We start from the raw sequence: 23,974 nt of genomic DNA on the forward strand, positions 1-23,974 counted from the left end.
AGCGTCCTCTCCACACCGCTCCCCTGCACACAGCGTCCTCTCCACACTCCTCCTCTTTGCCCCACTATTGTAATGTCTCTTCCGCAACCTGGGAGTATTCCAGGGACCAATGCACAAAGTTCCTCCATCTCTGTTGCAGCACAGACCTGACTTACGCTCCTGTCTATGGGCTGTGTTTGGAAACAGGGAAGGAGCGGGGTGGCTCATCCTGAGCCCAGGGTGGAAGTGGCTGAGTGTGTGCTGGGCTGCAGAGCCCACAGGGTGTGAGGGCTGCTATTGTCTCAGTGTCCCAGAGTCCCCACTTTCACCTCTGTTTTCTCCTCCTCCAGGCAATGGGGAGCTGAGCAATAAGGAGTTCGTTTCCATCATGAAGCAGCGGCTGATGAGAGGCCTGGAGAAGCCCAAGGACATGGGCTTTACCCGGCTCATGCAGGCTATGTGGAAATGTGCCCAAGAAACTGCCTGGGACTTTGCTCTCCCCAAATAATATCCCCACCTCCTGCATTTAGCGCCCCGCGACCCTTGGAGTGGCCCTCTGTGCTGCTGCTGCTTCTGGGAGTAGTGCCCTCCTTCCCCATCTCTCTGGGAGTGACCTCTGGGCTCCACTGACTTAGCTCTCCACCCTTCTGTGACCCAGTCAGTGTTCTGCTAGGCTCTGAGTCTGCGGTCAGATCAAAGGTCCAAAAACAGGAACAAGTCTTCAAAGTAGAGACCTTAGCTCCCTTAACAAGTGCCCTGCGGGTAAATGCAGGGAGCCCTCCCAACTCCTGCCAGCCCTGGGTGCCTATCTGCTCTGCAGTCTCTGACCGTGGATTTGTATTAACAAGAACACTCCCTGCCATCTTCCTCTCGCTGCTTTTAAGCTGCAAGTTTGGGGATACTCTGGCAGGCAAAAGGAAGTCTGTGATGAATGATAGACCCTCGCACCCTGAGCTGGCAGGAAGCCTGGCCAGAGGAAGGGTCTGTGTCAGATACTAGTGGCTCCAGGAAGGCCCTGTGCCCCCAGCAGAATTCCTTTGAGAACTGCTTTGAGCAGCTCTCCAGAGACTCCCTGCTGTTTGGCTCTCCTCCCTGCTCCCTGCGAGCCTCCTCTGGGACTCTGCTTCTCTAGAGCAATGGCTGAGTCCCCGTGCCTTGTGTCCTTGTCCCCTCTCTATGGACCTGCCGAGCCCAGCCCAGCTCAGCTCAGAGCCTAGCTGCCCTCTGTCTAAAACACTCATAAAATATCACTTTAATTATAACACTTTGCAGGAAACACCCCCAAGAGCTCCGTGTCCTTTCTTCCTTTGAGGCCTTTCCTCTGGGCCCTGGTTTTTGTCTCGGTCTCAGTAGACCCTGTTCTAGCCGAAGACTGCTGCTGTCTAATCACGAGCAACTTGAGGCGCAGACAAAAAGTGAAGGTCCTTGCACGTTTGGGTGGCATGGTGCCACCACCGTTGGAGTGGCGCTCCCTCGGGACTAACACACAGTCCCTGACATAGACCCATGAGCACCCGGCATGGTGGATGTGCATTCTGAGAAGCAATGTTGTGTGATGGATTCAGCTCCACCACTCGGTGGTGCTGAACACATCGTCCCATCTGTTCCCTCATCTGTTAAACGACCAAAGTTCCTTCCTATGAGCCTTTGCTTCAGCTCCCCAGAACCTCCAGGTTCTGCCTCGGGGTGACACTCCACCCTGACTCAGAACACAGCCAGGGGTTATTGGTCAGCAGGAGAGCTGGGGCCTCTGTCCACACCTGCACGGGAAGGCAGAGGCGGGCACTTCCTCCAGGGCCTCCCTTCCCTCCAGGCCGGCTTCCCTCTTCGCTGAGACAGCAGCTTCCTGCCTCTTAGGCGTCCTGTCTTCTCCACTCTGCCTGGAGTCTTAAGTGCAGTCTCTGCTGTGCTGGTTGCTCTAAGCCCAAGGCATCGGTGCAGTGAAAGCGTTTCTTAAATATGTCCCAGAATCCCCGCTCACCCGCTCCCCTGTTCCCATTCTCCAGAAGTCCATCCACGGGCTGGGTGGGACGTTCACTTCTCCCCACAAGAACTCTTCAGGGGAGCCACTGGGCTTCCTTAACCCGAGGTTCACTATGATCCTAGGAGACGAGAAGAGGAGTCTAGAAACTGTTGCTAAGTAAGGGCAACTTAAGAAAGCTCCGTGACTTTGTTTAAAAAATCATTTCAATTGCTTCTGGTGCCCCACCTTGTTTCAGCCATGGCTGAAGCATGTACTCCAGGGGAAAGGAGAGACGTGGACAGTGGCTACTGCCACATAGTGAAGAAGGGACTTCATGAGCCCCGGAGGCTAGTGCTGGCTCCAGGGTACAAGCTTCAAACAGACCGAGCCCACGGGGGTTGGGAGGGTGGTGTCTGAGAATCCTCAAAAAAGTCCGGCAGGGGCCAAGACTGGCTCAGCTGTGGACTTCCAGTGCCACCTGCTGGCAGAACTGCTCAGTGCAGGGAGTCTAGCCTGCGGGCTGGGCTGAGTGACCTGAAGGCATAGCAGAAGGAACTGTGACAGAGGATCCAGCTGCAGGCGAAAGGGGGAAATGGTGTGTTACTCTCCAGCTTTAGAACATGAATGTTAGTGAGTAAATGTATGTTTTTCGAGCCATTCGATGTCACCTTCGCTGATCAGCTGCTGTGGACGGGGCGCTGAGCAAGGTCTTTGAGGAGCATGTGCCCTAGAGAGGAAAACAGGAAGGCGCAATAGATTCCTAAGTACTATGATGCAGCTTTGTCTGATGCCTACCTGTGAGCCCGCACACTCTGGCAGAAGTGGGAAGTGGGGTTTGGGTTTGTCTGCCATTTTAAGTAGGGCCTGTGAGTTGAGTAGAAGGTCCAAAGATGGAGGAGCAGGAGGGTCAAGGGGAAGCCAGAAATCCAGATTCAAAGGGCAGGTCCATCCTGGAAACTGGAGTCCAGGGTTCCTAACATGGATTACAGAGTAATTCTGAATTACAACCAGGAGCCAATTGTGGAAGCATGGTAGCTGGTAGCACGTCTGGAATTCCAGAACTAACGGACGGGGAGGAGGGGCAGCTTTGGGAAAAGATCACTTTGAGTTCAAAGCCAACCCAGACTAGATGGTGAAACTCTGTCTCAAAGCAAAGAGTGGGAATGACGATAACAACCATAAAAGGTAACTCAGACTCCACCCATGTGACGGACATTTGGGATCAGGAGTATAGCAGAGTGGTAGAATTTGTGTCAACATGCCTCAGACCCTGGGTTCAACCGCCAGCATGCTTGAGTGCTCAGAACTGAATATACTAATGGGTGTGCCGGATACGGAGGCAGTGAGCTCACTGACAGCATGAACTTAGTATGCGTGGTCTCCTGGGTTTGCTTCCTAGCACCATTAAATAAAAAAAAAGCCACAACTAAAGGGAAATTTTTAAGTCTCCATTATTAGGCCTGGCATGGTGGCAAACGCCTTTTATCCTAGCACTCAAGAGGCAGAAGCAGACAGATTTCTATGAGTTTGAGGTCAGCGTGGTCTGCATAGCGAGTCCCAGAACAGCCAGGGCTATTTAAAGAGACTTTGTCTCAAATGAATGAATGAATGAGTGGATGGATGGATGGGTGGATAAATACTTCCGTTCTTGCAGAAGACAGGCTGACAATATTCTATGCACCTGCCTCAACAGACAATAGGTGGAGGGAGAAAGTCACAGGACTGGGGGATGTCTTAGTGGGTAATGCACTTGCCACACAGGCCTGACAACCTAGTTTGAGCTTGGATCGTCAAAACTCAGTAGCATCAGAGACTCTGATTCCAGATGAGCCTCTCCTGGAGATGGGAGGTGCAGACAGAAGAACCCTGTAAAGCTCAAGGGACAGTCCCCTCAGCATGTGCAAACAATGGACAAGAGAGACAGGTGGCAGGTGGGGGCTGACACCCAGAATTCTCCTTTGACCTCCATGTACATGTACTGGAATATGTGCGCCTGAACAAGGCACATGGGGAAAGTAACACACATGTAAATAAACTTGGGGCTACAGGCATGTACCACCATGTTTTATACAGTGCTGGGGACTGAACCCATGGCTTCATGCATGCTAGACAAGACAAGCGCCCTACCCACTGAGCTATAGCCCTGGTATTAGGAAGTTTAAAATGCGTAAAATTACCAGTAATCAACTGCTTAAAAATAGAACTGGAGGGAAAAGGGACGATTGTGTTGGCTGGGATGTGGTGGCGCACGCCTTTAATCCCACTGCTTGGAAGGCAGAAGTTGGTGGATCTCTGAATTTGAGTCTAGCCTGGTCTACAGAGTGAGTTATAGGATAGCCAAGGCTACACAGAGAAACTTATCTTGAAAAAATAAAACTAATAATAATAAATAGTACTGTGAGCCAGGCGGTGGTGGCGCATGCCTTTAATCCCAGCACTTGGGAGGCAGAGGCAGGCGGATTTCTGAGTTCGAGGCCAGCCTGGTCTACAGAGTGAGTTCCAGGACAGCCCGGGCTATACAGAGACCCTTCCTCAAAAAAACAAAAATAAAAAATAATAAAAAAATAAATAGTACTGTGAGTAACTCTGTACCAATAAATGTGAAATTACTGTTTCCTAGAAGATATCTTACCAGATAGACATAAGGGGGAAATTCAAGGAGCCAAACCACAATAAATTTAATCCATAAAAATTACAACAAAAAGGGCCGAACACAGATGGCCTCGTCGGAGAGAAAGGCAACTGTGGGACCCTGTAAGTAAGAAGTTAGGGCAGCCATCTTAATAACCAGGAGCCACTGAGGGCACTGAGTGGGAAGATGCTCTAATAAACCATACTCTAGTTGCTTCCCTTGGTCCTGAAGTTAGAAGCCATCACCTTATGCACACACCAGCCAAGCACTGCACACTGGGCTGCACTCCAGAGGCCAGCCCTGCATTTCTGAATGGTCCGTTTTCTTGAGATACATTAAGTCTGGGCTTCAGTGGGGTCCACAATGAGTCATAAGCCCCCCTAGGACAGTGGTTCTCAAGCGTCCTAATGCTGTACCCCTTAATTCAGTTCCTCAGCATGTGATCCCCGACTGTAACGTTTTTCTTGCTACTTCATAACTGTAATCTGCTACTGTTATGAACTGTAGTATAAATATCTGTGTTTTCAGATGGTCCTAGGCAACCCCTGTGAAAGGATCATTTGACCCCCTCAAATGATCATGACCCACAGGTTAAGAACCACGGCCCTAGAAGTTTGTATCAGGCTGAAGAGACAGAAGGAAGTGAACAGGTTTAGAGGAAGGTGAGGCCACAGAGTCACGTGACTGGGTAAGGGTCAAGCACGAAGCCTGGACCGTGGAGGATGGCTAGGTTATCCGTCACTTAGGATGAAACCAGACCTCTGGTTGGGTAGCACAGTGCCGTGGCTGCTCTTCATGGCCCTGCAAAGCTGAGAGAAGAGTCAGGGTCAGAAGGAAGCCGTTCTTCAGAATGGAGGGCAGGGCTATGAGGTGGCTTAGCAGTTACGAGCATTTGTTCTCAAAAAGAATCTGGGTTCAGTACCCAGCAACTACATGGGAAGCTATAACTACAGTTCAAGGGGATCCAAAGCCCTCTTTTAAGCTCAGAAGGTACCAGACATGCATGTGGTACACACATATATGCAGACACAATGTGCACATAATTATTTTAGTGGAGGTTAGAGGCAAGGAGGTATCCCAAGACTGGGCTGGGCTAGGCTGGGCTGGACTGATGACAGTGGGGGTTAAAAATAAACTCAGGAGATATCCAGAGACCTGCCGGCCGACCGCCATGTCACACGGTGTGGGAAGGTAAAGATGCCCACAGACACGACCTCCACCACACAGCACAGTGGGCCATGGACACGTGGCCTGCAGCAGGAGCCACTACAGTGTTCAACTGTGTGATGGACAGATGGGAGAGGAAGAGAAGCAGAACAGTTTGAGCCTTGGTTGGTGTCAATGTCCGTGGCTCATATTGCCAATATGGTGATGTCCCCGGTCAAGACAGTCACCTGGGACCGCATGGGTGTCCGGGGGCTGTGCAGGAACTGTCCCTGACCCTCACTGGATGCAGCACTCTGAAGAAATGGCCCTGCCCCTTGCCTGTGGCAGCACAGTGGATCTGGTCATGGTGGCAGTGGCATGGCTGAGCTGACCCCCAAGGGTGAGTATAGAACTGGCCCCACTACTTGTCTGCCATGAGGTGGAGTGGGCAGGGGAGTGATATCTTCTCTCATCTTCCCCTTCCCCTTGCTGCCTGTGGTAGTTGGAAGCGCTGACCCTGTAGTCAATGTCACGAAAGTAAGAGAGCTGGCTCTGTGCCTCGCCTGGGCAGCGCCATAGAACTGGCCCTAGTGGAGGGGTCACAGATGCGCTGCCCGAGGGAGTGAGTGCAGGAGAACTGACGCACCCCCTCACTGGCTGCAGCACTTGGGAGTCTGGGCCCCACACCTTGATTGGGCAGTATAGTGGAACTGGCTATAGGCGTGGGTGTGGCTGAACTGGGCCCTGGGCATGAGAGTAAGAAAGCTAACCCTGTGTCCTGCCAATGGCAGCCATTTGGTGGCCTAGCTGCTGGAAAGCTTGCCCTGGTGGTTAGGATAAGGTATAGCTAGCAGGCTGACCGGCTCAGCTACCATCCTGGTCCAGACTCAGGGCTTTGAGTTGGCTCACCCCAGAATCTACACCATCTGTCAACTGTTGAAGCACATGAAAGGGCGGGTCCTGCTGATCCAGAGCCACAGGATCTCCATGACACAGAGCAACAACTGGGAGGAGCCCCGATGAGGGTCCAGTGTTGATGATGTCACAGAATCCACAGACCACGAACCAGACCAACAACTTACTGCCATGGACATTCACAAGTAAGGATGTGTGGACAGAGGGGTCTACTGTGGGACACACTGTGACACACTACAGGATCAACAAGATGTTTTCTATGCTTTGTTATGGGTTGGGTTTTTTTGTTTGTTTGTTTTTTGCTTGTTTGTGTGTGTTTTTTTGAGGGGGGTGCAAGGGCAGAGGGCAGATATGAGGGGACAGGGAGATGAGTGGGGCTGGGTACATGACGTGAAACTCACAAAGAATCAAGAAAAAGCTTTAAAAAAGAGAATGTGGAGGTGCCTGCAAGACATCAAGAGGGGAATGTCTTGTAAGTAGGCCATTGCAAGGCTCCAAAACCCAGAAAAGATGTCAAGAATAGAGACCTGGCTTAAGGGCCCACCCCCCAAATGACACACTTCCAACCTCAAGACCACTCACCCATTAACACATGTACTTTCCAGGGTCAGTTTCCAACTGTGAAACACTGACAGCTGCTCTACATCTCCCCTAAGAGAAGCTGGGATAGAGGTTGTCTTAGTTAGGGTTTTACTGCTGTGAACAGACACCGTGACCAATGTAAGTCTTATAAAGGACAACATTTAATTGGGGCTGGCTTACAGGTTCAGAGGTTCAGTCTATTATCATCAAGGTGGGAGCATGGCAGCATCCAGGCAGGCATGGTGTAGGAGGAGCTGAGAGTTCTACATCTTCATCTGAAGGCTGCTAGCAGAATACTGACTTCCAGGCATCTAGGATGAGGGTCTTAAAGTCCAGGCCCACAGTGACACACCTACTCCAACAGGGTCACACTTTCTAATAGTGCCATTCCCTGGGCCGAGCACATAACAAACCATCACAGAGGTTGAGACCAAAGGACTTTGAATTTAAAGAATTAGATATAATAGACCAGCCAGGGAGCAGTCAAGTCTAGTAGAAGGATGACTGTCTATGTGCCTGTCTCTCTCCAGCATCCAGAGAATGTGGGCCAGTGTGGAGCTTCAGATGTGCCATCAACATATATTCATGAGTCTACAAAGAACTAATTTTCCAAGTGAGATGGTCCATCCCAGCATCTTGGGAGAGTAAGGCAGGAGGGTCACCGCGTTTGAGGCTAGCCTAGACTTCATAGCCTCCAAAAATAAAGTATTAATAAAAATCCAATTACCTATCATCCATTTGTGCTTTGGGGTAAATTATATTCATCACCTGCAATGTTTGGGTTTGCTTTCTTTTTCTTTTCTTTTTTTTTTCTTTTCTTTTCTTTTTTGTTGGTTTGGTTTGGGTTTGGTTTGGGTTTGGTTTGGTTTGGTTTGGTTTGGTTTGGTTTGGTTTGGTTTGGTTTGGTTTTGGGAGTTTTTGTTGGTTTGTTTTTTGAGATAAGGTTTCTCCATGTAGCCCTGGCTATCCTGGAACTCACTCTGTAGACCAGGCTAGCCTCAACTAACAGAGATCTGCCTGCCTCTGCCTCCCAAGTGCTGGGATTAAAGGCGTGCACCACCAGCACCCAGTTTCTTTTCTTCTTTAGTGATTCAAAGGATTGACCTCAGGGTCTCACACATGCTAGGTCCACTCTGACTCACACGGCTACTCTGAAGCAGGCCTAGGAACCACTGTTGTGGGGAAGAGTTAAAGTGAACACCAGCTAGTTGGGGAGTCCAGACCTATGCCCCTATTTCCACAGCCTTCTTCCGTACCTTGTCTGCCTGTGTGCCTATGTATACTGTAGTTCAGGCAGACTATTGAAGTGAGATTTTGAGCCTCACAACTTCATGAAAGGATACGTTTGGGTACATACTGTCTCCTAGCAGACTTGGTCTGCAGCCAGTGGTGTTTCTGAGGATCACGAGTGAATAACTTATCAATGGGTGGCACTATTGATAAGTTCCTGTGATGGTTTGAATATGCTTGGCCCAGAGAGTGGCACTATTAGGAGGTGTGGCCTTGTTGGAGTGTGTGTGGCCTTGTTGGAGTAGGTGTGTCACCGTGGGCCTAGACTTTAAGACCCTCATCCTAGCTGCCTGGAAGCCAGTCTTCTCCTAGTGACCTTCAGATGAAGATGTAGAACTTGGAACTTCTCCTGCACTATGCCTGCCTGGATGCTGCCATGCTCCTGCCTTGATGATGATGATGCACTGAACTTCTGAACCTGTAAGCCAGCCTCAATTAAATATCCTTACAAAACTTGCAGTGGTCATGGTGTCTGTTCACAGCAGTAAAACCCTAACGGAGACAGTTCCTGAATGAGCTATCAGGAAGTGGAGCTTGTTTGGAAAAAGCAGACCACTGAGGGCAGGTCTGTGAAGAGTACATTCATCTTTCCTTCTCGCTCCTTCCTGGATGTCATGATGTGAAGTGTTCACGTGCACCACTGCCAGGATGGTCTGCCCCGCCTCAGGCCCCCAGCAATGGAGCAAGCCAACCACAGACAGTAACCAGGAGCCAGGCCAGGGGGAAGTGGGGTTAAAGTCTGTCTTGGTTTGGCTGAAAGCAGGGTACGAGGACTCACAGGCAGAGAGCACCACTATGCAAGGCAGGGGAGGTTACTTCTCTTGGAATCCGCACCTAAATGATAGAATTTGGAGCATGGAGGGCTCCGGGAGGAAGGGGGCACTTTCTCAGCTTGAGACCCAGGCTCAGGTGTCAGGCCCTGAGGAGAACCCTTCCAGCCCTGCACACAATGGAGAACTCAATCCCATGTCATTCTCTTCTTCCTCCCACTAGCTTAGGTCCCTTAAGTCAGCTTCTACCCTTCTTCATGGTGCATCTCAGGATCCCTGAAGCTCTGGCTTCCAGAACAGACACATGACTACTAAATTAAATTTGTCACTTCACAGAAGTGGTGAGCTTCCCACCGAGACCTAAAGAATGAGCAAACAGGGAAAGGTAACTGAGGACATGCAGGTAGGTGGGGGGCGGGGGGGACACATGCATCAGATGCCAGGAGGGAATGGTGGGGGATGGAAGAATAAAGGGACAGTCAGATGTGGTGCTGGAGATGGCCACGCAGCTAACTGCAGCCTATCACAAGGGTGGGTTCTGGTCCAGTGGCAGAGCCAGGAGAGGTTTATGCAGTGACCTCTGAGGACTCAGAGGAGGCCACCAGAGTGCTTCAGGGAAAAATGTTTTCAGATTTTTCTCCCAGAACACCATGACGTTCTCACCCATGGTATACAGGCTTGGAATTTCAGCATTTGGGAAGCTGGAGCAGGAGGACCCCAGCAAGCTCAGGCCAGCCTGGGACTGAGGGAGAAAGGGGTGTGGCTGCAGCTCATCCCTGGCATGGATTTCACTCTGTAGTTTAGGCTGCCTTGGAACTTTCTGTGTAGGTCAGGCTGGCCTGGAACTCACAGCAATCCTCCTGCCTCAGCCTCCCAAGAAATAGAATTACAAGTATGAAGTGGTGGCAGCGGTGGCAGCAGCCTTTAATTTCAGCACTCAGGGGGCAGAGGCAGGTAGGTCTCTTGAGTTCAAGGCCTGGTCCACAGAGCAAGTCTAACAACAGCCAGGGCTACACAAAGAAAGAAAACAAACAAAACAACTCTTTCTCAAAAAAACAAAAAACTAAACAAACAAACAAAACCAACTATGAGCCAACATAGTCAGCCTTACTTTTTGCTTTGTTTTTTAAAATCTAAAAACCACGAACCAAAGTGGTTAGCATGAGTTGAGGAACAGGACTGAGAGCTGAGAGTAAGGGTGGCAACAGGGTCCATTTAGGAGAGCCCTCTGACCTCTGTTCATCTCTGTGCCTCTGTTCAGGACAGAGGCAGGAGCCTAGCTCAGGAGCACCTGCCTGCTCTGTGCCCTATGCATGATGCCCCTGGTTCCCAGCACCACAAAAGGGGAGGAGGGTTAAGGTTAGAAGAAAGGGGATGGAGAGGGGGAGGGAGGGAGGAAGAAGAAGGGAGCCAAACCCAGCAGCAGAGGGAAGAGTGGGAAGCTGAGGTGCAAACGGCTCCCTACTGAGAACCAAGTGGTCCACACAGGGACCACTCAGCCTCCTCTCCTGGTCCTTACAGATTGGGGCCTGCTGTGATGGTTTGATAAGAAATGGCCCCCCTAGGCTCTGTATTTGAATGCTTAGTCATCAGGGAGTGGCACTATATGAGAAGACTTGGGAGGGGTGGCCTTGTTGGAGCAGTGTGGCACTGGGGGGTGGGCTTTGAGGTTTCAAAAGCCTATGCCAGCCCCTACACACACACACACACACACACACACACACACACACACACACACACACGGGTTAGGATGTAGCTCTCAACTCCTTCCCCAGCACACAACCTGCCTGCCTGCTGCCGTATCAGACTCTCTGTCACCGTGCTCCCTGCATGATCATCACGGACTGAGCCTCTGAAACCCTCAGCCAACCCCCAATTAAGTGCTTTCTTTATAAGACTTGCCTTGGTCGTGGTGTTTCTTCACAGCAATGGAGCAACATCTAAGATACCTGCCAACCTGCCAAGGAGCCAGAACTGATTAAGATTTTAAATGACTTTGTCATTTTATATGACAGGAAGAGAGGGAGGGCTTGCCGGGCAGTAGCAGAACAATGACAACCCACAAAACACAGTCACACTGACAACCCCACCCCAACCCCAATGAAGTACCGTTTTCACAGATTGAAGCACCTGTGGTCAGCAGAAGAGGGGACTTCTGACACTCAGGAAATGAGAGAATAGAACTCAGGCACTTAGCAGGAGATGGGAGGCAGACATTATAGTCTTAGGTCAACAAAAGTCAGGAAAGGCTGTTTGAACCCCTCTGTCCCTGATTTAACCATTAACACATTAGGAACCCACTAATCTATTCAAAGGTAGGGCTGTCTTGTGAAAGAGGACACAGCCTTGCTCCTCAGAGAGCTGAGAAAATAACGAAAGAGAAGGTTCCTAATGCCTCTCCCTCCACACCTGCTAGGCTGCCTCTCCCAAAAATATTGTGTCCATGTGTCTGTCCGTGGCCAAGTGTCCCTGTGTCCCCAGATCTCACATCTTATATCTGTTTCCTCTTTTATTTGCATCATCAAAATTTCTAAGCCAATTAAATAATTTCTATTAGAAAATGCAGTAATGGACTGAAGAGATGGCTCAGCGGTTAGGAGTACTGGCTGCTGTTCCAGAGGACTCGGGTTCAATTCCCAGCACCCACATGGCAGCTCACAACTACCCATAACTCCTGTTCCAGGGGATCTGACACCCTCATTCAGACATACATGCAGGCAAAACATCAACGTCCATAAAATAAAAATAAATAATTTTTTAAAAATAGAAAAAAAGACAATTTAGTCTAAATGCCCTTTTAAAAAAGAAAACGCTATAGACTACCCCATGTTAAGAGCACACAGAGCGCCTCGGGAACACACTCGAAATGACTGCATCAGGGCGAGCACAGCGGTTCATACCACCGTCATTTCTCAGTCCTTATGTTGTTTGGCCTCAACATAAAATTTCACCCTTTGAAACCTTCCTCCATTAGAAACATCCACTTCACTTGGCCCGTGAGTAACTCATTTTCTCACCTCACACCACACTTGAGTACACTCTCCTCTCCTAGAGTCTCCCCTCCCTCCAACCCTCTGGGTAATGGAGGGCCCTGCAATCCAATTCCCCTCCACTCCGCACTCACACCCTGGTGTATCTAATCCCATAGTTTGCTTTAAAAGCATTCGACGCTGGAGAGATGGCTCAGCAGTTAAGAGCACTGGCTATTCTTCCAGAGTTCAATATCCAGCAACTACACAGTACAAGACCTTCTATAAAGGGAACCAATGCCCTCTTCTGACATGCAGGTGTACATGCAGACACAGCATTCGTACATTTTAAGAAAAATTCACATCCCTTAATAATTTTCACAGTTAGGTCAAGCTTCTTGTTTTGTCTGTTTGTTATTTTGTCTTGGTGGGGAGGGGGACTGCTGGGGAATTAAAGCCAGGGTCTTACATCTTCTAAGCATGGTCTCCACCGAGCGCCACCCCTCCAGCTTCCCTACACTATATGCTTGCAGTCTCCTAACTGCCATTCCCATCGGCGATACATCCTGCTAAACTGAACATCTAATATTCCTCAACAAACTGCTCCTTTCACAGCCTTCCCCCTGTGTCTCCAGTCCAAGTACAAAGAAATTCTGTCTAGATATTCAGGCCAAGAATGTTGTAATTGGCCAGAAGTCCTCCGTTTCTCTCACACCGAACATCCATCCACAGCAGCAGCAAAAAAGTAAAAAAAAGTTTTCAAAATATATCCAGACTTTAGCCAGATGTCTAAGGCAGAACAAGAGGAGCCCGGCAAGTTTGAGGGTAACCTGGTTCACAGAGGGAGTTCCAATCCAGCTAAGACTACTCGGCAGTCCTCCCCACACCTGATCCCTCCCCTCCCCCTCCCCACCTGCTTTCTCACCCTGCTCCACCCTCACTTCTCCTCCCCTGTGACTATTTAATTTCTTCCTCTCGGTGAGATTCAAACATCCTCCCTCCCCTGGGCCCTTTTTGTTACTTAGCTTCTTTGGATCTGTGGATTGTAGGATGGTTATCCTGTACTCTATGGCTAGTACCCACTTCTAAGTGAGATACCATGTTTGTTTTTCTGAGTTTTTGTGGGTTATCTCACTCAGATGATCCTTTTCTAGTTGTGCGTGCGTGCGTGTGTGTGTGTGTGTGTTTATGTATTTGTTATATATTTATGCTATATCTATGTGTGTATGTGTATCTGCAGCTCGATGAATATATATTCAGAGTCGCACCTGATTATAACAGCTGCTCTTTAACCTTCGTTTGTGTTTGATTTTCGAGACAGTTTCTCTTTGTAGCCCTAGTTGTCCTGCGACTCACTTTTTAGATCAGGCTTGCCTCGAACTCACAGAGTTCCTCTCCCTCCCAAGGGCTGGGATTAAAGGCGTATGCCACTACTGCACTGCACCCTTTAACTTTCATTGGGCTTATTGATGTAGTTTCTTGTGAAAAACCATAAAGCAAGGGCTAAGAAACAGCCAGTAGATTTGGCCGAGTGGAAGTCATTGGCAGCCTTCACTCAGTTGCTGTCACTGAAGTGAGAGCTGCATCCTGACTAGCCCGACTCTGCAGTGAGTCCTGTAAACTCCTCCTTAATCCCCGCAATAACCCGCAACGAAAATCCCCATTCGGAGCTTTTACATTTGTTGTTTCCTCCAGTTGAACCACCCTTCCTCCAATCACATGTTCCTTTCTTTAGAATTCAGATGCCTGCCGGGCGGTGGTGGCACACGCCTTTAATCCCAGCACTTGGGAGGCAGAGGCAGGCGGATTTCTGAGTTCGAGGCCAGCCTGGTCTACAGAGTGAGTTCCAGGACAGCCAGGGCTACACAGAGAAACCCTGTCTCGAAAAACAAAAACAAAAAATAGAATTCAGATGCCTGGCCTGAAAAATGAGCTTCTAATATATTATATTACACTGTCTTAAACGGTAACCCTTCTCTCCACCCCTCTAACGTTTCGATATTTGCCTTGACTTTGTCACTATCTGAATGTTTGTTTACTGGACTTCTCCCCACCCACAAAAGCTCTGTGAGGATGGGATTTTGTTTTAACACCACCGCCACATCAGACAGCAGCGTCTAACAAACGGCGGGTATTCGCTAAACATCTGTACAGTCGGACTGGAACGCAAAGGCTACCACCAGGAACGTGCGCGCACACTCAACTTCAGCAATTTGCGCTCTAGAGCACCCGCGCGTTCTAACGCCGCCGAAGCTAACGCCCCTTTCTTAGGAGACATACGGTAGGGCTTCCGCCCGGGTTCAACCCTCACTCAAATCCCGGGAAGGAGGGGCGGAGGGTTATGTCATCCTTCCGCGCCGGCCTGCCCCGCGACGCGCCGGCGGCTGGCGCAGCCCTTCGCTCGCCCGGCCTCCCCCTCCCTGGTTCCGCGCTCGGGTTCCGCCATGGAATCCAACAAGGATGAAGCCGAGCGCTGTATCAGCATCGCCCTCAAGGCCATCCAAAGCAACCAGCCCGAGCGGGCGCTGCGCTTCCTGGAGAAGGCGCAGCGGCTGTACCCGACGCCACGAGTCACCGGTGAGTGGGAGGCGCCGCAGGGACCGAAGGGGGCATTAGCATGGATCGGGGGAATACGGGAACGGACCGACGGGAGCAGTTGGCGGAGGGGGGAGGGGTGGCGAGGCGCGGCTACGCCTGCGCACTGGTGCGCGCGGATGCTGCTGGGATTCGTAGTCCCGCGGTGCGGGCGTCTCTGGGATGCTGGCCCCCTGCATACTCCCCGAGGGCCTGGCTCCCAAACGCTTTCCAGTGCTTATGGAAGCCTCTGGAATGTGAGGTTTCTAGGAAGGAGACGCGCTGGGAGACCCGGTGAAGAAGACTCATGTGGGAGCGAAAGCGAACTACTTTTCCCAGAGGGCTGTTCGGTGGCCCAGGGCCAGTGGCCGGCCTGGGAAATATTATAGTTCAGGAAAATAAACATAACTATTCTAAGGGAGAATGGGTTCTAGAGAGGGAAGCAATTCATTCGCTCGAATCAGAGAACCCTTAGCGAAATAAGTCATTCCAATTCGCAGTCCTTCCTTCAGTCTCTTGAAAGCGGTGTTTCGGAGTGGATGGATTGTTGAAGATCCCAGTCACAGTCACCCCATCCCACCTTCGTCCTCAGCAGGCCCCGGTGGCGGTGCTACGACTGCTGAGTACCAGGTAGCTGAGTAGCCTAGGTTGAGACCTCCCAAACCAGGGAGGTAATGGTGATCTTGTCACTGCTACCCATGGTCTCACTTGACCTGGTAGCTCCCCCCAACGCCCCGCCTTGCGTTTGTAACCTAAGTGCCCAAAGAAAATTTTAATACCAGCTGGAAAGGAGAAAGACACAGGATTTGTTTGTGTGGAGTTAGTAAACTCTCTGACATGTAGCAGGCTTTCAGAATTAAGAGGCCCACGTCTCGTCTCATCGTGAACTTGGGTTTCCCCATCTGGAAGTTTAGGAAGTTGGAGCAGATAAATGTATATAAACAAGAATACCCATAGTGCTTTTCTGGGTAGAAAGTTCTTTCTCGTATGGTTTGCCACCCGATCCTGTACAATCGGGAATACAGAGCACCACCCTTATATCTTCTCTAGATGAGGAAATAACTCAGCGATAAGCATCTTAGGATGTGACACAGCTAGAAAGTGGAAAGCCCTGAGACGCCATACGTGTTTATTAAAATGAAATGAAGCAGCAGCAGCCACCCCCTCACCTTCCCTGCCCACGTTTACAGTGCTGGCGGAAGAGGCGGCTGGATTCCTGAACTTTCCTCCCTCCTGGCTCAGCAGGTTGATCTTTGGCCTCTTTGCCTCCTCTAGGAGAGAGTTTTGATCTGCTCTGGTAACTGCTCTGGTAGTGTGTTCAAGGTGCTCCCCTATGGGATGTCTCCCTCTTTATACATGGATAGCACTAGTCGGGTGGAGACTGTCAGAATTCTGATTACTTCTGGGAGCCGAGGAGCTGTTAAGAAAGCTGATGCATTAGGAGCCTGTAGGGTATGGCAGAAGCCACCTGGGCTAGTTCAGGAATCTAGACAGGGTGTCCTTCAGGGCTCACTCTGCGCGTGTGTGTGTGTGTGTGTGTGTGTGTTTGTGTTTTCACGCTCATGAGCGGATAACTTGTTGGAGTCTGTTCCGTCTTTCCATCTTATGGATCCCAGGATCAAACTCGGGTAGCCAGGCTTGGCAGTAAGTCCCTTCACTGGCTAGGCCATCTCAGAGGCCCACCTTTTGGATATTTGTTATGTCTTTGAAGGACAAAACATATACCTCACGAACATAAGCCTAACAGCAACCTTGCCTAAACTGACAAGGATCTAAGGTGAGTTTAGGCCCGGGACAGCTTAGGTGGCTGTCTGTACTGAATGTTTAGATAGTTCTTTCAGTACAGCAGATGGTTGCAGGTGCGGTGGTCCATGCCTGTGATTCCTGACCTCAGGAGATGCTGCAGGAGGATTGCCTCAAGTCTGAGGTCATCTAGGCTACATAGTAAGACCTTGTTTTGTTTTGTTTTTAAAGTATCTGATGTTGAATCTATTTGGTTTTGCCTGCAAAGTTCACTGCTTGATGCCAAGTGGCACAGCAGGATTGGCAAGACGTGCAAGGAAGCAGACTTAACAGAGAGAAAGGCTGCGAGGTGGGTGATAGCAGTGAGTTAACAGAAAAAAAGAAAGATCGAGCGAGCACAGTTGAGGTGCTGAGGTCTTTAAGGGTGGCCCAGTCCCTGCCACCTATGGGTTCAGCGTTGAGGGATGGGGACGTGTGGAGAATAAGCTCCTGACTGTCACGTTGTAAGCTGTTGGGAGTACTGTAATGAGGGCACACAAATAAATGTTGTCACACAGCGGGAACGGCTTCAGGCTGTAAGAGATGAGGCAACAGTCAAACATCACTGTTGGAAGGGACAGGAAAGGTGAGACCGGAGCATGAATAGGTTTGGACAGGGATTGTGTAGAGGGAGCTTCAGAGGCAAGTGTCATAGGAATTTATCTAGAAGATTCAAATTAGAAAGTCAAGTGGGGGCCAGACCATAGAGCTCCTTTCCTGCCAGACAAGATAGTTTCACTTGTCCTGCATAGAGGAAATTGGAAGAGCCTGCTGAGGTCTGTCGGACCTGCCAAGTTCACTTGGAAGGTAGAATACCAGGCATAATGAAGCTAGCACAGGCTGTACAGCCAGTTTGAGTTTGAAGTTAGCTTGGGCTAGAAGAGACAAAAAGGGGGAAGGGATAATTTTCTTAAAAACAAACAAACAAAAAGCAGCGTGAGGCCAGATATGATGGTGCATGCCTGTAATCCCAGCAGTGAGGAGCTGAGGCAGTAGATTGTTTGAGGCCAGCCTGGACTATATCTTAGTGACACTCTTGTCTCCAAAAAAATAATAAGTGAGCCAGAAAAGGGGAGGGGGGACTCCTAGAAAGGTTGATGAGAGGAATGATGGCCCAGCAGGTTAGGACGTGATGGCCCAAGGGGGCTGCAGAGTTTAAGAGCCATCGTGAAGTGATGATGTGATAGCCCGAAGAGGCCCAAGCTGAGAAACTAGATGGAAGAGCTGGACCGACAGCATGGGGAGGGCCAGTGAGATGTTCCCGAGAGCCACCAGCCTAGAGTCCAGGAAAAAGCACCAGATTCCAGATGAACGGCTACTGTCACTAGCTTGTTGACACTCTGAGAACAGGTGTAGCTGAGGTCATTTTGGGAAAGCGGGGAACATGGAGAAGCTGTTGTGGACAGCCACACAGCACACCTGTCCTGAGCCAGGAGAGGAGTCCTGGGGGAAGACAGAGGCTGTAGACCTGGAGATGCAGGGCCTGCAGAGGCCCAGTGGGGAAGGGACAAGTCAGAGACTAGAGGGAGAGGATGGAGAGCCAGCATAGAAGCTTGGTCTTCGAGAGGTAAAGGAGGGATCAAGGAAGGGGCTCAGACAGGAGCTGAAGACTCCCATGTCAGCTTTCTCCATGGAAAAGAGAGCAGGGGCCTTGAAAGCCCTGCTGTAGGAGCAGGGCAGGGGGACATCACCACTGGGCAACTTCATGATGGGACAGGAACACGGCTCGGGGAGGCCACAGTAGAAGCGATACCATGAATATCTTTTTCTAGGAATTTCTTTTTTTAAAAAGCTCATTCTGTAGCCAAGGCTGGCCTGGAATCACTTTGTAGACCGTACTGAGCTGAAATCAAAGAGGCCTGCCTGGCTGCTTCCTCCTCCTAAATGCTGGGATTAAAGGCATACACCACCATGTCCGACTTTTTTTTGAGATGTTCTGTCCAGCATCTCTTGACCTGATGGTCACTGACTTCGCCTGATACTTAGTGAAGGGGTTGAAAAGACTGGGCACAGTGGGGACATGGTGGGCATGGTGGGGACATGGTGGCCCACATCTATAGTCACAGCACTTGGAGGGCAGACAGGAAACAAAGGAAACAAAGGAAACATCCCAGGTCAGTTTAGACTGCATAGGGAGAATCCGTCTCCAAGAAAATAGAAGATAGCAGATTTTGCAGGTAGTCCTTGAGAATACAATTAGGCCTCAGTTTCCCTCAAAAAGACAGAGGTGGCTGGCTGAGGTGCCTGCAGCTCATGTTACCCAAGCTTCTGTAAAGTGGCTTGCTGCGGAGTCTGGGCAGAGTCAAGCCATCCTGACAAGGCCATGGAGAGGACGGAAGCTTAGTTACCAGGGGATTTGGCCCTTCAGCGTCAGTGGGAGAGAGGATCCGAGTACCAGCAAGGAGCAGTGCGGAGTTGTCCGCTATGTCCATCCTCCTTTGTGATCCTCGGCCCTTCCCTTCTCTGTGTGTATTGAATCTTACTTGCTCCTCCAAGCAGCCAGGGGTAGGGGTCGAGGTTGCACTGAGGAATTAGGGATGGCTGCAAGGGCACACTGCCAGATGCCGTCAACCCCAGTCTTGTCTGACTCTGCCCTGGGCTCTTTCCTCATTCTGATCTTGACTCCCTTTGAGCGCCAGAGGCCTAGGAACAAATCAGCCGCTACACACCTCTCACCTCTCACCGCCCTGAGGACAGAAGTGCCCAGAGAAGCTAGGTTAATTTATCTGATACGAACCTGCTAGCAAGTGCCCTTGGCTGAGTCTGAGCAAGTCGGGGCCTGGCTCCACACTGGCGTGGGGAAGGGCAGGTCTTGGCAGCTGTCAGTCTCAGTTGCCCTATGACCTTCTTTTACTGAGTCCTACCTTTTCATTTTTGTTTTTGAGACAGGGACTCTGTGTGTAGCCCTGGCTGGCCTAGAACTTCCTGTGTAGCCCTGGCTGTACTGAAGCTCACAAACATCCAAACATCCACCTGCATCTGCCTCCCAAGCACTAGGGTTGAAGGTGTGCGCCACCACTCCAGGCCCTTTTCCTTTAAATAAATTGCTGTTGGAACGACAGCATCTCACTGTGGTGCCCAGGCTGACCTCAAGCCCTTAGACCTGAGCAGTCTTCTTCATGCCTCTTCATGAGACTGTCACATGCTACAGGCCTGTTGAGGGCATCCAGACCAGTGGGAAGACCTGCTTGTCAGCAGCCAGAAATCTTCCATTTTCAGCTCAGTCTGGAACCTTCTGGGTGGTGCTGAGTTGGGAGAATCCACTCTCCTTTTGGTTCTGCAGTATAGGGAAATGTGACTGACCAGTGGGGCTGCCTGAAAAGCTTCCAGACTCTGTGCTGAGGTGGACGTGTGCAGGCCTCTGCCACCTGACCGGTGCAGCTGTGTTGATTGGGTCACTAGTATTGTTGCTCTTGGGACATCACAGCAGGCTGGGCCTGGACCAGAGACAACTTGTGAAGAGATCAAAACAGGCAACTTGGTTCAAAACCTCAGGGACCAGCTCCTTCCTCTGCTGTCAGGACCAGCCCCCTCTTGTCTGTTGGTTTCTTCCTCTGCCTCCACTGCTGCCTGGTGTCTCATGGTAGAGATCTAGCTTCCTCCTCCTTAGCCTAGGCCACGCTAGGCACCCCAGCCAGCTGCTGCTCTGGCCAGTTGGCCACCTGGGTTGTGATATTTAGAACCTGATGCCTTGCCATTCTCCAGACCACGTGCACATGTTATCTGAGTTCATCCCATACCATCGGTGAGGAAACTGAGGGGCCAGCAGGTGGCATAGATCAGCCAGGGTCATGCTACCATGCTAGGAAGTGGCAGACAGGATCTGGGGACCTGTGCGCCTCTGCCAGGGCAGTGCTGCCTCAGCACCTTCCCATCAGAGGCTGTCCTGATGGCTGAGTGAGCTCATTTCTACAGGGCATTGTGGCATCGCCTTCCCTACACACGTTGAACACTCCAGTAACAGAAATGGCTATTACAAGTCATCTCAGCACTTGGGAGAATCATAATTCAGGGGCCAGCCTTGACTACGTAGCAAGACACAGCCTCCAAACAAGAGAAAAGATGATTGCTACTAATCTTCTTTGTTTGAGATAGCATTCTATCCTGTGGTCCAACTCTCTATAACATAGGCTGGCCTCCAATTCAAAATCCTCCTGTCACCTTTGGGAGGGAGAAACAGGCAGATCTCTGAGTTCCAGGACAGTCAGGGCTACAAAGAGAAACCCTGTCTCAAACACCCCGAAGGGGTGAAGGGTGTTAGGATTACAGCTGTGCAGTACTATGCCCAACTACTACTGCTTCTCCAGGTACTCCTTCCTCGGTAAGAGCCTCACTCCCCATGTGCAACAAACCCTGCAATCAGCTCCTCTATTTGAATTGCCCAGTCTGAGGAGTTTTCTGCACTGAGACAGCCATGGACGGAGTGCTGTGGTCCACGAGAACCCAGTGCTCAACTCTCAGCAACCCCTGGGTATGTGTGACCCATGTATGTGGTTGCAGAAGGTGTCTGGTACTTGGTGCACTGCTGTGACTCTTGAGAAGGAAGCAGGATCTAGTCTGAGTGGTGGCACCATCTTTCCTTGGCCCACAGGTCTCCTGGGTCCCAACAAGGATCTGGGTAACATGTTTTCCCAAGGGTCTGTCAATGGCTTTGGAGTTTGCCAGCCAGGACACGGTAGTTTGCTAGGGTTTGCGAATGCTGAGTCAACAGGAGCCAGCCGCTTGCATCTGAACCATCACGATCCTGTTTTAGGGTGTCAGCAAGTATCTCATACAGATCCAATGAAGTAGATCATTCAGTATGGCCAGCTAGTTTAAAGTATAGCAGTAGGGCTGGAGAGATGTCTCAGCAATTGTTAAGGACACCGGCTGCTCTTGCAGAGAACCCAGGTTCAATTCCCAGCACCCATATGGAGGCTCACAGCTAGCTGTCTGTAACTCCAGTCTCAGGGGATCTGTGGGCACCAGACTGTACATGGTGCACAGACATATGTGCAGACAGAATGCCTATACAAGTGAAATCAAATAACTATGTATAAGCAATAATAATCAGGGCTTGCTGGCACACACCGGTGATCCCGATACCTCAGAAGTGAAAGCAGGACGTTTATCAACTCTGTGGAGAATTTAAAGGCTAGCCTGGCCTACTTTAGCCCTGTCTAAATAAATTAAATGTACCAGTAGGGCTGGGGAAATAGCTCCATGGTAGAGCACTGGCCTTGCATGATTAAGGTCCCATGTTCAATCCCCAGTCCCATAAAGGAAAACCCAGCAGTAGAAATGAGCACCCAGGGATCTTTGCGGGTCTTCTGGGACAGACGTACTTCCCCCATTCTTCAGCACTGCTAAGCAAGGGCTCCAGGAATTGGCCTTCCAACCAGTCCCACTGAATCAGACAGGCTGCTAACGGCCCACCACAGAGGACCGTGCCCTCTGTGTACCCAGCAGAGGATGTGTGTGGAATTCGAAGGGTCAGACTGGAGAACAGGCCAGCAGTTAAGAGCCCTGGCTGCTCTTCCACAGCAGCCTGTTTGATCTCCAGCACCACATGGCTCACAACAATTTGCAGCTCCAGTTTCAGGGGTTCTGATCCCTCTTCTGTCCTCTCTGGACTCCAGGCATTTATGTGGTGCATAGACATTCGTACAGGCAAAGCACCAATACACATTTTAAAAAAAGTAGAATAAAAAAAAAAGCAGAATCCGGAGACTGGGCTGGGATGTTGTTCTTTGGTAGACCGGGGCTCAGTCTGAGTGAGGCCCGTGCCGGTTCCCAGAGAGGCGGAAATAAAATTAATTTAAGATGGATCCACGTGAGGTAGCTTGTGCTAGGCAGAAGCAGGGAGATCAGGATGTTCAAGGTTAACCTTAGTTTTATAGGGAGTACAAGACTAGCCTAGGCTACTTGAGACTCTGACTCAAAAATGTCCAAAACATAAAATTGCCTATTCCCCAGAATTATACATTTAAAGCATTAGGATTAGAAGCTGGGGGCTGGAGAGATGGCTCAGCGATTAAGAGCACCGACTGCTCTTCCAGAGGTCCTGAGTTCAATTCCCAGCAACCACATGGTGGCTCACAACCACCTGTAATGGGATCTGATGCCCTCTTCTGGTGTGTCTGAGGAACGCAGTGCTGGTGTACTCATATGCATAAAATAAATAAATAAATCATTAAAAAAATATTGGAAACTGGGGGTGACTGCTAAAAGTCTGTGCAGTGCTGGTCACTTGAAGTGGGGTACGCCAGTACAGCCTGCTCAAGGAGATGGAGGCAGGATCACGAGTTCCAGGCCAGCCTGTTTACTACACATGTAAACAGTGAGGACCTGGATTCAGACTCCCCAGCAGCCAGCAAAGTGCAAGCTGGTTATACACAAACACGGGAGTGGAGACAGGAGGATGATGGGGAAGGTGTTAGCTAAGTCAGCAAGCCCCGGGTTAAGCAAGGAACTCCGCCTCAAAACTAGTGTAGAGAGGCGGGAAAGGCACCCCATGTCGGCCTCTGAGCTGTGTGGAGAGACCAGGGAAGGCACTCCACGTCGGCCTCTGTGAGCTGTGTGGAGAGACCAGGGAAGGCACCCCACGTCAGCCTCTGTGAGCTGTGTGGAGAGACCGGGGAAGGCACCCCACGACGGCCTCTGTGAGCTTTACTACAGTGAGAAAAAAACTGCTGTGTTCACCACTAAACGGAGATGGCACTATGAAATCTAAGCTAGGAACACTAAACAGTTTATAATCCTGATGTACTGTGTGAAGAACAAATATTTAAACTAGGGAATGTTAAAATTAACATTAACTTTGACTTAGTATTATTTGCACTAATAAAAATATTCATTTAATATTAAAGTATTCTAAATAACCAGCATAAAAGCAGAAGACAGCAGGCAGTAGCCATGAGGCCTGAGTTCTAGGTGGTGTGAGGCTGAGTGAATTCCAGAGAGTTGAGCTCAATAGAGGTTTATAAGACAACAAGGACCCTAGTCAAGCAAACAAGCACAATGAAAAAATACCAAGGCAGGAGGATGGTGAATTTGAGACCAGCCTGGGCTGCATAGCAAGATCCTGTTTAAAAACAACAACAACAAAAGTAAAAGTAACTGAATTCTAGATCATAAGCTGCTGGGTTCGTTTGTCAAACGGGTGGGTGCGTGCGTGCGTGCGTGCGTGCATGCATTTGGTGGGGTCGTACTGTGTATCCCTAGCTGACCTGGAACTCAGAGTACTGGGATTAAAGACGTGCCACCATGCTCAGCTATGTGTGCTCTCGCTCCCCTCCTCTCCTCCTTCTTCTTCTTCTTCTTCTTCTTCTTCTTCTTCTTCTTCTTCTTCTTCTTCTTCTTCTTCTTCTCTCTCTCTCTCTCTCTCTCTCTC

At 50.1% G+C, this 23,974-nt stretch overlaps 2 protein-coding genes across 4 annotated transcripts in view; both read left to right on the top strand.

Moving 5' to 3' along the window:
• Micu1 (mitochondrial calcium uptake 1) overlaps window positions 1-1,259 on the top strand; it is a 156,510-nt gene extending 155,251 nt beyond the window's left edge. Inside the window, exon 12 of the mRNA XM_028776770.1 lies at window positions 330-1,259. Within this exon, the coding sequence (XP_028632603.1) occupies window positions 330-487 (158 nt within the window). The 3' untranslated portion in view covers window positions 488-1,259. The remainder of the gene's footprint in view (window positions 1-329) is intronic.
• Window positions 1,260-14,609: 13,350 nt separating this feature from the next.
• Window positions 14,610-23,974, top strand: part of Dnajb12 (DnaJ heat shock protein family (Hsp40) member B12) — a 19,313-nt gene continuing 9,948 nt past the window's right edge. Inside the window, exon 1 of one of the 3 annotated variants that reach the window (XM_028776875.1) lies at window positions 14,610-14,823. In XM_028776875.1, coding sequence (XP_028632708.1) covers window positions 14,691-14,823 — 133 coding nt within the window. In that variant the 5' untranslated portion in view covers window positions 14,610-14,690. The remainder of the gene's footprint in view (window positions 14,824-23,974) is intronic. The other 2 variants (XM_028776873.1, XM_028776874.1) reach the window with 2 other exon arrangements.

This window comes from Grammomys surdaster, unplaced genomic scaffold, assembly GCF_004785775.1.
Source record: "Grammomys surdaster isolate TR1022 unplaced genomic scaffold, NIH_TR_1.0 273, whole genome shotgun sequence".
Classification (NCBI taxonomy): Eukaryota; Metazoa; Chordata; class Mammalia; order Rodentia; family Muridae; genus Grammomys; species Grammomys surdaster.